At 34.5% G+C, this 14785-nt stretch overlaps 1 protein-coding gene across 6 annotated transcripts in view; it reads right to left on the bottom strand.

Moving 5' to 3' along the window:
- Nucleotides 1–14785, bottom strand: part of LOC123533469 (eukaryotic translation initiation factor 3 subunit C-like) — a 78457-nt gene that overhangs the window by 59743 nt on the left and 3929 nt on the right. For all 6 annotated transcript variants that reach the window (XR_008366551.1, XM_053520304.1, XM_053520306.1 and 3 more), the window contains exon 2: nt 273–377. Coding sequence is in view for 5 of the 6 variants with exons in the window: in XM_053520304.1 (XP_053376279.1) it covers nt 273–364 (92 nt within the window). In the remaining variant the exon portion in view is untranslated. The remainder of the gene's footprint in view (nt 1–272; nt 378–14785) is intronic.

Below are 14785 nucleotides of genomic sequence, written 5' to 3'. Positions count from 1 at the left end.
AATCGCCGAAATTAGTGGACTTTGCTGCACATTTCAGACATTTCAAAATTAATTGGGTTAAATATATAAAAAGTTTATTTTTCAAGAACAAAGTTTGAAAAAATTATTTTTCCTTTTCCACCAGACTGAAATGGTACATACATTGAAAGGATTTAATTCAGGTAAAATAATATTAAGTATATCCATGTTTCTTTTTCCATTTAAAGTTTGTCTGAATATTTAAAACACCCACAGATGTCTTTCAAATTCAAAATGAACTTTTTATAACTTACTTTGTAGTCACAGCTGGTCGCTGAATCGTAAATTCCTCTGAATCATCTGAGCTGTCAGACTCTGAGTCTGATCCTTTAAAGAAACGTGACATGTTGTCTGCTTATCTGTAATAGAAAACATTTGTAATGACAATTTACTACCCAAAATGTACATGTATGCTAAAATTGTCAAATGATCGGTACTATGGAGATCTGATCAGCAGGGAAAACTTCAGAAAAATCTTAACCTAATTTTACATATATATATGAATTACGTTTTCAATGGTATTTCTGATCAATTTGCATATCCCGCGCATGTCGAGCAGTGGTCACATAGTATTATGGTAGTATAAACGAAGTTCTACACATGTACTCATTTCATGACTTACTTTTTTAAAAATTGAAAGTAAATCAATAAATTAATATCAACATACCGTTTTATAGTATACATCTTTTATTTAATCCCAAAACTGGTACTTAAGTGACACCTTATTTAATCACTTAGAATCATGGAAATAGTTTAAAAGTTTTTCTGCTGACACGGCCATTTTTGCTGTTATTGGTCATGTCAGGCTTTTTAAAAACCTTTACCATACAGTAAAAATACTGTGATCTGATTTATATGACCCCCTTGCAGAATAAATTAAGAACTTCAAAGACATTTTTTGATATGTACTTACATTGCACATGCTAATTATTAAGAATTCAGGCAGATATTGATAAAAACTCCCACCTACATTGTTAAATGGGTGTTTCTTGAATAACTTGATAAATATTATGATTGGAATGTCAACACAAGTGTCACCGAGCAGGGCTCATGAATTTATGTCAGGTGCCTAAAGTTTAACAATAATATTCAATAAACGCAAATTTGAATAGGACTTAACAATAACTCACTTAAAATATATTAAATAGCGTTGAATACAGTTAAAATGTTGATAAAATGCAAAACAATATTTGTTTCACATCACATGATAGGTGCGGATTTGTACTAAATTCAATGTAGATTTTAAGCATGAATAGCGGGAACCGTCGAATACGTAAGTCGCAAAGTGCGAGCAGGTGCTTTCAACTAACTTCCATTTTTATCTGAAATGAACTTGCAAAACTCAAATTTCCAGATAACAACCACACAAAGAGTAGGGTCTTATGTTGGTTTGTCGCTTGACAAGTAGGCAATTTAATTATTCTCCTTTCCTATTTATGGCAATGATGAACCATTTGATTCCTTACGTCATCGAAAACTGATGTCACAGGGATATTTTAAGTTGTATGAATTACGAAAATAATCGACAAGACTTTCCTGGCATGACCGTCGTGCCAATAACAAATATAATCAGCAAGACTGTTGTGCCAATATGAAAATAACTGGCATGATGCTCCTGCAAATAAGGTAAATTTCCGGCAAGATCAGCCTCAGCCTAGTCCAACAAATCTGACACGATCCTAGAGGAAATATTGTGATATTTTTTTTCCATATGGGCAATATCCCCACTCACATCAAACACTCAAATGACCAAAATAGTGGAAGCAATTCCCGATCAAGTTTTCATCACTACCAGCGCTTTACATGCTATATGTTTAAATAAATGCAGATTATGTCACTACTTGGCCATAAATTCAAATAAAACTTACATGTATCGAAAGGGGATTCAATTCCTCATTGATTTATGTAAAAATTATCAAATAATATCCAAAATTATGAATTTTCTGGTGATTTAACCTTTGTATGTGCTGTACACGATAAACATTTACCGTGTCTACACGCCAATATTATGCGCAAGCGATAAAACCAATAACTTTACAAATAAATAGTCTGGTTTTCATGACACCGGGGTACTTAACATGTGCAAAATGAACGAAACTAAAGAAAACAGTTCACCTCAATTTTTTATTTCTTTGCTGCTTCCTACATCCTTCCTCATTATTATAATGAATTGAAAACTTTATCTGGTTATTGTTTTTTAATTCCCACTGAGTATGATGCCATGTTGAAATCTGACAAGTCAAAGTTGTTTCCCATGATACTGGTGTAATCATGAAAAGAGTGTCAACTATGGAAAGCCTGATACACAATTATATTAATATTTCCCAATACTTCAGGTAAGATTACAGTCTATGATTTCAGACAATTTCATACTTTTTTTTTCAACACAAAAAGAAAACTGAACAATCTTACATTTAGACTGCATATTACCAAAGATATACTTTTTTCAAGTGATATCTAGATCTACTCTTTTAGACATAGGTCTATCTAGGTCTGAAAGTTTGGCAAGAATTTCACCAGCTATAGGGTTGGATACCGGTACCAAGTATCGATACAATACCGGATAATCACTTCGAAAAGAACCGGTACATACCGATCCTTAAAAAACCGGTTCCTTTAACAGTATTTCCATAAAAAATAAAAACAAAATTGTAACCAAATCCCAGCAAAGTACGACAGAAAATACGCAAATATCGTATCAAAATAGGTAGCGTGACTGACAGTGTTTACCGTGATACCGTTCTGTGTTACCTCCCGTGAATTAACATGGAGAGCTAACCTAGCTTGGTCTTAGTTTCGTATGCTAAATATTATTTGAAAAACATGTTTTCTTGTCATTTATAATTACTTAAATAACTAAATAAATAAATAATTGTAAATATATAGGTAACTTTCTTCACTTCATATTCGATCAAAACTTATAAAAACGAAACTATGCTGAAACTAACGTATACAAATCGTCTGTTTTTCGCGACCATTACAAACCAAAATGGTCGGCGTTGGTAATCGAGTGAAAACGTCACATGTATGGGAGTACTTTGAGAAAAAAACTGATATTTGCAAGAAAATAGTCAAGGGCAAGGGTGGAAACACCAGCAACCTTGAAAAACATCTGAGGCTGAAACACAACATAATTCAGCACTATGTTCAACTCTAAAAGTAAAAACACATACAGGTAATGTAAAATTGATTTTAGCCTGAAATAATTTGCAAGGGATTTTTTTCAATGGTCACTTTAGTTTTGCATATGATTTTATGTGTCAACAGATTAACTGATCTGGATTAAAACAATAGACATGGGCAATGACCATAATTTGTAACAGATCATATATCTTCTACTGCTGACACTACACTCCTCCCAACTTTGTTTTTCTTAATCACATAAATAAAGATAAATGTACTGTAAAAAGTATAGTGGGGGTCTATTTACAACAAGTACAACATAAGATTTATTTTCCAAAGACCAAATCTTATTTATTTTATTTCATTTCAGCCGAGATCAGTAGCGATGCTTCAGCTTCCAGCGCTGATGAAGAGCCTGTCTCTGTTTCAACCTCTGATGCTTGTATGAAGACCGTCTCTGAAGGTCCACCACTTCCACAGCTTCAACCAGAGCCCATATTGGAGCCTTCTTTGCCACTATCACCTCCTCAACATCTAGAGGGAAGAAAGCGTGTTTCTCAAGCTACTCTGCCAGAATATGTGAAACCTAAAAAGAGTAAAATAACAGAACATCAAAAATCTGAAATTGGTAGAGCTATAACTAGATACATTGTAAAAGAGATGCAGCCATTTAACACAATCGCAAGTGAACCCTTTCGTAGAGTTCTCAGTAGCTTGAATCTAGAATACATTCCTCCGAACAAAGAGACATAATCATCCATTGTCACCTGAACCAAAAGTGTCTGGTGAGGATATAGAAATTGTACAGCCAACCCTGAAAAGAAAAAGGTCAGCTATTGAAGAATTATTCGCAGATGATGATGATGAAATTACAGTAACCAAGATTGAAGCTCCTCCTTCTCCCAAAGTGCAGGCCCATTTGCAGATAGAACAGTACCGGAGTATGCCAAAAATGAAAATCCTTGAGAATCCTTTGGACTTTTATAAAACTCACTGCGATAGGTTTCCTATGGTTGCAGCCTTAGCTTGTCGGTATTTCTGTGTGTCTGGAAGCAGTGTTCCTTCGGAAAGAGTATTTTCACTTGCAGGAAACACTATCAGTCAAGAACGCCTCCGCATTGACCCTGAAAAAGCAGACATGCTGATCTTTTTACATAAGAATGCTGCGTAAACATGTAATAAAACAATACTGGCCTAATACTGATCAAAATGTGACTTCTGGTCAAAGTGTTGAACTGACAGATGTTATTGTTGTTTGAACTCGTTTCTAGTTTTTCTAGTGTTGGTTAATGTTCAATTTAAAGTTTTAATGTGTTGAACATGGTAGAAGATTTACCATCAATGAGTATATTCAGTCTAACTGGTTGTTTAAAAAGCTTATAGCAAGTGTTCACTGTTTAATTTAACAATTCTAGTCATAAAACATTATCGTAGTTACTTAACTGTCTTAAGTCTAGTCTCAAGGGGGGTATTCGATCTACTCCTTACCACCGAAACAAAATGGCGGCCAAAACTGAAAATGTGAGTTTTTCTTACTTTTTATCTTTTTCAAAGATTTCTAGACCATGACACATGGCTATCAACCTGCTTCACTGTTTTTTCTATCTATCGGTACCTTTAACTTTAGAAACAGTGCTGTAATTTGTCTGGAATGCTGGTCATGGGATTTGAATCGATAGAAAATCCTCCTGAAAACACGGGATAAGGAATAGTGCGATTAGCAAAAATGGTCTTTTTTTCCTAATATTCAAATAGTTGTGAGGTATTTGTCTGATAAGAAGTAAATTTTCAATATATATTTCTATCATGATTTGTCTGGAGCCGATTAAAAGTCGTAATTTTAAATTACACAGTTTTTTGTCTGATGGTAAGGAACAGTGTACGAAAATAAGAGGATAAGGTGCAGTTCACTTCTTCAAGCGACTTTTTTCTTCGCTCTTTTCAGAGTCAATCAGGTAAAATTCTGTAACAATAATATTTTGGTGATCATTTATAACTATCTCTTGCTCAATGAAGGAAGATTTAAAAGGTATCCCCCTGTCTATCAGACACGTGATGTACTGAAAGCCTAAAGTTTAGCAAGTACTTAATATAGTATCCCTCGCCAAAATTTAAGTATCCATAAATTTCAATTTGGTATAGCGCCCAAAGTCGTTAATAACAAGCAATTGCCTTACAAAAATGTTGAAATATTTTTGTCTTAAAAGGTTATACCTACTTTAAATACAATGTGTTCTACTAAAGATAGTGAAAAATCAGCAACACCACTTAACTTGTTTAGGCGTTATGCATTGTTGAAATATACCGCTCTTCTTTGTAATTTTGCTTTAAGATACATACGTTATGCGACATTTAGGCGCACTAATTTACGATTTTATGGATACATACAGACAAGAAATTATTCGTGGTTGAATTAAGCTTTCACTATGTATACGACTTTTCATAATTATGGTTAACTCTTACATTATAAGTTAACGTTGGCTTAGAGTTATTAAGGGAAATATACCTCGCAAGTAGAGTAGTTTTTTTCACGCCGAAACAGTGCATGCATTTTCAGTAAATCTATTTTGAAACAGAGGTCCATCTTAATTTAAATGGCATAAGAAATGACAAAATGATACATGATCGATACAAGCGTTACCAGTCTTATTTAAAATAACATAAACAAGAAAGTGTCACTCAGTTTTAATTGACAGTGTCATCAGTTTGTATAGTCTACGTCATAAGATGCAGATTTCACACATGTAAAGTCGCACATTTGACCTTGAAAACGTGTTTTCTTTTTCTGAAAATGTTCAACGGGCTCCGCTGGTAATGTTCGGTTTATATAGGAAGCTAATTTAATATTCCTTAAAGTAAAAACTATTTGTGATTATATTTTTTTTTGTTTCAGTTAAATTTATTTTGTTATACATATTGAGTACGCCATAAATACAGTACAAACTATTGATACATACGTTACGTATGGTAACTTATGTATCCTTATATACTTGATATCTTACTGACAAACCATTTTATACAACATGAGGCTTCTTTTATGTTTTTAAGTCAAGGTTCCAAGATAAAACGCTGTTTTTATCACTATTTTTGTTCAAAACGTCACGCGAATTCTATTTTTAAAACCTGATAATACATGTATATGCTTTAATATTAATTTATTGTTAAAAAGGTTTTGTTTACAGAATTGGTCGTATGTCATGGCATTTTTATCATAAAGATAGATGTTTGACATTTTTTTTTAATACAAAATGAATGAAAACAGCATACCCGTGGTACCTATAGCACAGTGATCGGAAACGTATGTATCAATACATAGGTTACATAGGTTATTGGCGTATGTGCGTGTATCGGTAATAATAACTCATTGTTGACTTGGGGTTACTGTTAAGGTAAAATTCCTACAGTAAAAGGGCATGAAATTTTGTTTCAATCGTGATATGGCTTGAAATATTTTTTACAAGATTGTAAATATATTTGAAAAAGTCTTTACAGTAAAGGCAGACTTAATAGAACTGTTAATTCTGAATGATTTTATATGTAGAATTGTCGGTTTGTGTTGATGCTTGGTTCATGAATGTGGTTGTACTCAAATAAAATGATCTTTTCTTCATTCTTTGGAAAAGTCCTGACATGGTGACTTTTGATTACATTTAATTTTTAATATTTAAATATAAGTTCTTATATACAGTTAAATGTTGTGTGATTCATGGATTCAATGGCAAAAGCACTTGTTATAAGGGCTGACACCTTACAAATATACAATAGAACGAGATTATCAGCGCCGCCTACGAATAATTAATTTGACAATCGTAAGAAATAATTAATTTGAATAATTAAGTATTTGTGCTTTTGATTTACAATGGTCGGTTTCAGTTTGATGGCAATCTTGAACACGAATTTTGGTGCTCGAAAATGAATTGATTCGTTATTCTTAATTTGGGATACATACGTTACCATAAGCATATTTCTGATCAGATGGTTACCAAGATTGTAAAGTCATATTGTGCATAAGATTATGCTGATTATATGTCAACGGTTTTACTACAAAGGAATAACCACAATATTTGTTGTTTAAAAGTATTATTGTAAAGTTGCATGTTTTATGTTTTGACAAGTTTAATACATGTTATAATTGATTGACATAAATGTTTACAAGAATAGCTTGATAATTAAATGAACTTAAATTCGTGGTATAAGATGCATAATGTTGGTAAATAACAATCATATTTGCCACATATTAAGCCTTACTTGAATGTATTTTTTCTCATACCCATGTAATTCAGTGCACTTTGGTAGTGCAGCTTCAGATACAAGCAGGGCACAAAAAATATTCAAATTGCTCTTCCAAATGTATACGTTAATGGCATCATAAGAGTATATATATGATTTTATGAGCTAATTATGTTTGCGATTTGCCTTTTGTCAATGTTTTTAAATATGTATTGTAACTGTTAAATGTTCGTTCAATAATCTACTAGTGAAACTTCCGAGGTATATTTCCCTTAATAACTCTAAGCCAACGTTAACTTATAATGTAAGAGTTAACCATAATTATGAAAAGTCGTATACATAGTTAAAGCTTCAACCACGAATAATTTCTTGTCTGTATGTATCCATGAAAACGTGAATTAGTGCGCCTAAATGTCGCATAACGTATGTATCTTAAAGCAAAATTACAAAGAAGAGCGGTATATTTCAACAATGCATAACGCCTAAACAAGTTAAGTGGTGTTGCTGATTTTTCACTATCTTCAGTAGAACACATTGTATTTTAAGTAGGTTTAACTTTTTAAGACAAAAATATTTCAACATTTTTATAAGGCAATTGCTTGTTATTAACGACTTTGGGCGGTATATCAAATTGAAATTTATAGATACTTAAATGTTGGCGAGGGATACTATATTAAGTACTTGCTAAACTTTAGGCTTTCAGTACATCACGTGTCTGATAGACAGGCGGATACCTTTTAAATCTTCCTACATTGAGCAAGAGATAGTTATAAATGAGCACCAAAATATTATTGTAAGAGAATTTTACTTGATTGACTCTGAAAAGAGCGAAGAAAAAAGTCGCTTGAAGAAGTGAACTGCACCTTATCCTCTTATTTTCGTACACTGTTCCTTACCATCAGACAAAAAACTGTGTAATTTAAAATTACTACTTTTAATCGGCTCCAGACTAGCCATGATGGAAATATATGAAATTTTACATCTTATCAGAAAAAATAGCTCACAACTATTTGAATAATTAGGGAAAAAAGACCATTTTTGCTAATCGCACTATTCCTTATCCCGTGTTTTCAGGAGGATTTTCTATCGATTCAAATCCCATGACCAGCATTCCAGACAAATTACAGCACTGTTTCCAAAGTTAAAGGTACCGATAGATAGAAAAAACAGTGAAGCAGGTTGATAGCCATGTGTCATGGTCTAGAAAACTTTGAAAAAGATAAAAAGTAAGAAAAACTCACATTTTTCAGTTTTGGCCGCCATTTTGTTTCGGTGGTAAGGAGTAGATCGAATAGTTTTGAGTCTAGTCCTATATTTATATGGTATAAATGACCACATAATGACTAATGAACAACTGATCTTCTTTAGTTTTTTTTGGTAAAAATCTGTTTGTAAAATGTGTTTTTTGTTCCCTCTTTCATAGTTTTAATACACAATTCAAATAACAGACTTAATATTTGTATATTACTAGCTATATTACAGCAAGTTTTCCCATATAAACACACATAAATAGTGGTATAAAATACTTACCAAATAATTGCTAATGAGCCTGGTATCGGTATCGCTAAAAATACCCGATCGTTTCGTTGGTATCGGTATCGGACCGCTTCGTCCTTAACGATATCCAACCCTAAGTCCAGCTACCATATTAAAGAGTAGAAAATTTATCTTGTGAGAATATACATTAAAATCTTTTTTAAATGACAGACCCATATATCAAATGCACAGGTTGTACTGGAGCTTAATTGGGTATCATTACATTTTGCATATTGCTGTAATTCCATTAATTTTGCCTTAACGGCTTGCCACACTTTCATTTCTAAGAAATGTCCTAAATATAGAACAACATGGCTTCCGGTTTGGTGACGTCATCAGCAATCTGTCAAGATGATATTTTCGCTACAAATTCCAGATGATAAACACTGTTTACAGAAAATATATAGTTTTTTTGATACATGGGGTGGGGACGAAAGGCAGAAAATCATGTTTTTAATGGTTTTGTATAAAAAGGTAAATAAATCACCAGTATTTATTTATTTGGGTTTTACGGCGCACCAACACAGTATAGGTTATATGGCGCCAAACAGGACTACAAATTTTGGTTCAACATCTAATCCCGATATTTTCGCAAAAAAATTGTGTGATACGGAAGAGCGGCTTCCCGTTTACTCTTCTAATTATGTCAACATCCAGTAGGCGGGGCTAACACAAAGTTTTGCGGGGAAAATGTTTACACCGGTATCATGGAAGCCCTGGTACCATGAGAAAGGAGTATCCCCGTGACATCGGTTTTCGACGACGCAAGGAATCATACGATTGCCAAAAATAGGAAAGGAGAATAATTAAATTGCCTACTTGTCAAGCGACAAAACAATACAAGACCTTCACTTTGTGTGTGGTTATTATCCGAAAATCTGATTAGTGTTTCCTGCAGGCCTTTTTAACATGGCGCAGCGCCATGCCCCGTTGGAAGTGCCGCCAAGCTGCCCTTCAAACTGCCCGTTTGCGCCACGTGCCCTTTTATTCTATGAAGCTTGTATATTTATCTTGACAAGTGCCCTTTCAAAACCAGTCTGGAAAGCCAATGTCCGCGGGCCATGTTCCGTGTATCGTACCGTCAATTAGCGGCTGTGATCAATAGGTCGACACGTGGGTGCATCAACCGTGAATGACCCTGATAAAGAACTGACAGGATTATGCAATCAATTACTGTTTTATGATAGTTTAATTGGGAACAGTAGATGAAAATTTGTTTGTTTTTAGCACGTCGACGGTGAAGCAACATGTAGCCTTTTTAAGGAAGATATGATTGAAACGGTCAATAAAACGATAATTATTTTAAAAGGTTGTAATCATTTAAAATGTAGATTGATTATCGCACATTTTCGATGCGCTGATTAGGCCTTTAAAAACAAGAGATCACAGAGTGATCTTGGCGCCCACCAATGTGCCATTTTTGAGTGTTCCAAATTTCAAGACTTACTGACTACCTCAAGGTCAAATTTCATTTCTGTACACAACACTGTGCATGTGGTCCAAATTTGAAAGCTGTAGCTTGAGAAATGTGAAAGTAGGTCACTAGGTCAATGTCAAGGTCAAAGTTTGTTTCGGTACACAATCCTATGCATGTGGTCTAAATTTGAAGCCTATGGCTACAGAAATGTGAAAGTAGGTCACTAGGTCAATCTTAAGGTCAAAGTTCATTTCGGTACACAAAACTATGCAAGTGGTCCAAATTTGAAGGCTGTAGCTTGAGAAATGTAAAAGTAGGTCACTAGGTCAAAATCAAGGTCAAATTCTATTTTGGAATACAAAACTATGCATGTGGTCCAAATTTGAAGTCTGTACCTTAAAAATGTGAAAGTAGGTCACTAGGTCAATGTAAAGGTCAAAGTTCATTTCGGTATACAAAACTATGCATGTGGTCCAAATTTGAAGGCTATAGCTTGAGAAATGTAAAAGTAGGTCACTAGGTCAAAATCAAGGTCAAATTTTATTTCGGAATACAAAACTATGCATATGGTCCAAATTTGAAGCCTGTACCTTAAAAATGTGAAAGTAGGTCACTAGGTCAATGTAAAGGTCAAAGTTCATTTCGGTACACAAAACTATGCAAGTGGTCCAAATTTGAAGGCTGTAGCTTGAGAAATGTAAAAGTAGGTCACTAGGTCAAAATCAATGTCAAATTTTATTTCGGAATACAAAACTATGCATGTGGTCCAAATTTGAAGCCTGTACCTTAAAAATGTGAAAGTAGGTCACTAGGTCAATGTGAAGGTCAAGGTTTTTTTCGGTACACAAAACTATGCATGTGGTCCAAATTTGAAGGCTGTAGCTTGAGAAATGTTAAAGTAGGTCACTAGGTCAAAATCAATGTCAAATTTCATTTTGAAACAAGGAACTATGCATATGGTCCAAATTTGAAGCCTGTACCTTCAAAAATGTGAAAGTAGGTCACTAGGTCAAAATCAAGGTCAAAGTTTTTTCCAGTGCACAAAATTATGCATGTGGTCCAAATTTGAAGGCTGTAGCTTGAGAAATGTGAAAGTAGGTCACTAGGTCAAAATCAAGGTCAAGTCATGTCAAGGTTCATCTTGCCACTCAAAAATATACATGTGGTCCAAATTTGAATGTTGTAGTTATTGACAAGAACATTTTAAAAGCTTTTCCCTATATAAGTCTATATGAACCATGTGACTCCTGGGGCGGGGCCATTTTTGACCCTAGGGCGATAATTTGAACAAACTTGGTAGAGAAGGTTTGCCGATCGCCGACCAACCCATGAAAATTGACCAGACTCAAAATATTTTATATCGATTTTATCTACAAGATTTATTTTATTCCTTTACGGATATCATTTATAAAAATAACAAGTGAATGAAGTATTGCCATGCAATACAAAGTCCCCTACTGGAAGGCACCTAATTTTTTCTACTGCAGTATAACATAATGAACTGATATCTGTCAATGATGTATAAACAATATTGTACTACATATACAATATGTTATAACATTATAACAACACACTTGGATTAAAATGAGCATATATAAAAACCCACAGTTGTTTTCATATTTAATTTTTTGGGCTGATTATAAAAATGTTATCATGTAAGTTATTTATAGTAACAACAAAGGGAAATTAATCTTTAAAAAAAAAAAAAAAAAAAAAAAAAAATAATAATAATAATATAAGTCCACAAGAAACTCTTTACCAGGTACGGATAGGTCAAAATTCACCTAAAAATTGGATGTAACATGCATGCTGTACCACAGAAAAGTGGTCTCGATTTTTCTCTACCGCCAGTAATAAAAAAGTTACAATAAAATCTATTTATAGTATCAACAAAGGGACGTAATTCTAAAAACAAGGGTGCCTCATGGTGGTGAACATTTGTTCCAAATTACATCAAAATCCCTCCATGCATGAAGAAGAAATGTTCCGTACAAAGTCATTCTTGAATTTGACCTTTGACCTCTAAATATGACCTTGACTTTAGAGCTAGGGACCTGGTTCTTGCGCATGACATGTTGTCTCATCCAGGGGAATATTTGTGCCAACTGATATCTAAATCCTGCTTTGCATGACAAAGTTATAGACCAGACAGGAAAAATATCCTCTTGACCTTTGATCTCAGTGTGACCTTGACCTTTAAGCTACGTACTGGGTTTGTGCATGACACGTCGTCTCATCATGGGAAACATTTGTGCCAAGTAATATTAAAATCCCTTCATGGATGGCAGAGTTATGGACGGGACAGGAAAAAAACTCTGTTGACCTTTGACCCCCAATTGTGACCTTGACCTTTGAGCTAGGGGTCCGGGATTTGCGCATGACACGTCGTCTCATCATGGGGAACACTTGTGCTAAGTGATATTAAAATCCCTTAATGAATGTCAGAGTTATGGACCGGACCCTGTTCATGCTATGTTAACATTTGACTGCTAAGTGTGACCTTGACCTTTGAGCTAGGGGTCTGAAAGTTGTGCATGACACATCGTCTTATTATGAGGTACATTTGTGCCAAGTAATATTAAAATCCCTTCATAGATGGGAGAGTTATGGACCGGACAGGAAAAAAGCCTTGTTGACCTTTGACCTCCAATTGTGACCTTGACCTTTAAGCTAGGGGTCCAGGTTTTGCGCATGACACGTCGTCTCTTCATGGGGAACATTTGTGCCAAGTAATATTAAAATCTCTTCATGGATGGGAGAGTTATGGACCGGACAGGAAAAAAGCCCTGTTGACCTTTGACCTCCAATTGTGACCTTGACCTTTGAGCTAGGGGTCCGGGATTTGCGCATGACACATCATCTCATCATAGAGAACATTTATGCCAAGTAATACTAAAATCCCTTCAAGGATGGGAGAGTTGTGGACCGGACAGGAAAAAAGCCCTGTTGACCTTTGACCTCCTATTGTGACCTTGACCTTTGAGCTAGGGGTCCGGGTTTTGCGCATGACACGCCGTCTCATCATGGGGAACATTTGTGCCAAGTAATATTAAAATCCCTTCATGGATGACAGAGTAATGGACCGGACACGAAATTGCGGACAGACGGAATGACGGAAAAGAGCATTCCTATAGTCCCCAAAACTGGTTTTCAACCAGTAGGGGACTAATAAGATAAACGTTTAAGCTTTAGAATGATACCAAATTCATTAAAATCGACCGATGTCTTGATTTGTAATATTATGAAGCACATTCGTGACGCGCCGATGCAGAAGCCGTCGCCATCTTGAAAATTTGAAAACGTACATCGGTATGAAAATAACCGATAACTTAGCGATTAAGTTATAAAAACTGATCGAGATTTAAATGAATAAACTAAAAATGCAAGGCCCTAGCAGTGCTCCAGCTAGGATTAAAAAAGGGCAGGGTGCTGGCACTGAAAAGGGCACTTCTGGGGTGGTGGTCGGTCTGGGACTGTGCTCCCCCGGGAAAAATATAACTGGTCCATGCATACAGTTCATTTTAACATACTTTAGGCATGGAATTTGGCATAATTTAGACATGTTTTTTGGCACACTTTAGGTATGGTCTTTTAATAGGCTATGTCTGTCATCTCTAATGTACCTATTTATTAACTAAAAATTCTGCTGTTTGTATTTTACTTGGCATTGATTTTCAACTTGTAACATTTCTTTGTAATTGCATACTGAATAACAATATCTATGTGTTTAGGCCTATTTTGTTACAATTTCAGTACACATCTTCTCCATGTAGGCTACTTGATATTTATAAATTTATACTGCAACATATTATATACAGAAAATAAAGTTTAAACTTCCACTTAAATAAATGAAATCAGGCAAAGTTTTTAACTTACAACAGTCTTAAAGCAAGTTTAGCACTTGTAATAGACATATTCCCGGTATCCAAAATTTTATATCCGGATATGGTTACACTTTTTTCTAAAAGTCGTCGAATGTCCAGTTTAAACAATATTTTTGAAAAATTATTAAGATGCAGAGACTGTTTAACAGCATTTTACAGTATCTGACATTAAAGTGTACCCTGTCATTACATCTTAGTAAACTAATTTCAAAGAAATATTCATGAAAATTCGGCAATTTCACAAAACAGACGACAACCTACTTTCGATTTCAAAAAAAGATAAAATCAAAATATTTTCCTATTTAAATTTGATTGTGATCAATTCTTATTAATTAGATTTAAATGTCTGTTGTCTGGACTTAAGTTTCAGATATGTATAAAGGGGTATTTACGACTATATTACCGAAAACCAAAGCACACTTTGACAGGTGGCGCGAAATGACAATGATTTCAGACTGGTTTGCAAACTGTTTTAACATTAAGGTTCAGTGATTTTAATGGTAGACTAATTGCTAGTGGAGCAGTCTAAAATATCATGGTCTGCCTCGGGCACGATTACAGCAAGTAATTGTTTGTT

Source organism: Mercenaria mercenaria, chromosome 12, assembly GCF_021730395.1.
Source record: "Mercenaria mercenaria strain notata chromosome 12, MADL_Memer_1, whole genome shotgun sequence".
NCBI classification, from domain to species: domain Eukaryota; kingdom Metazoa; phylum Mollusca; class Bivalvia; order Venerida; family Veneridae; genus Mercenaria; species Mercenaria mercenaria.
This window is presented reverse-complemented; position numbering and strand designations above follow the sequence as displayed.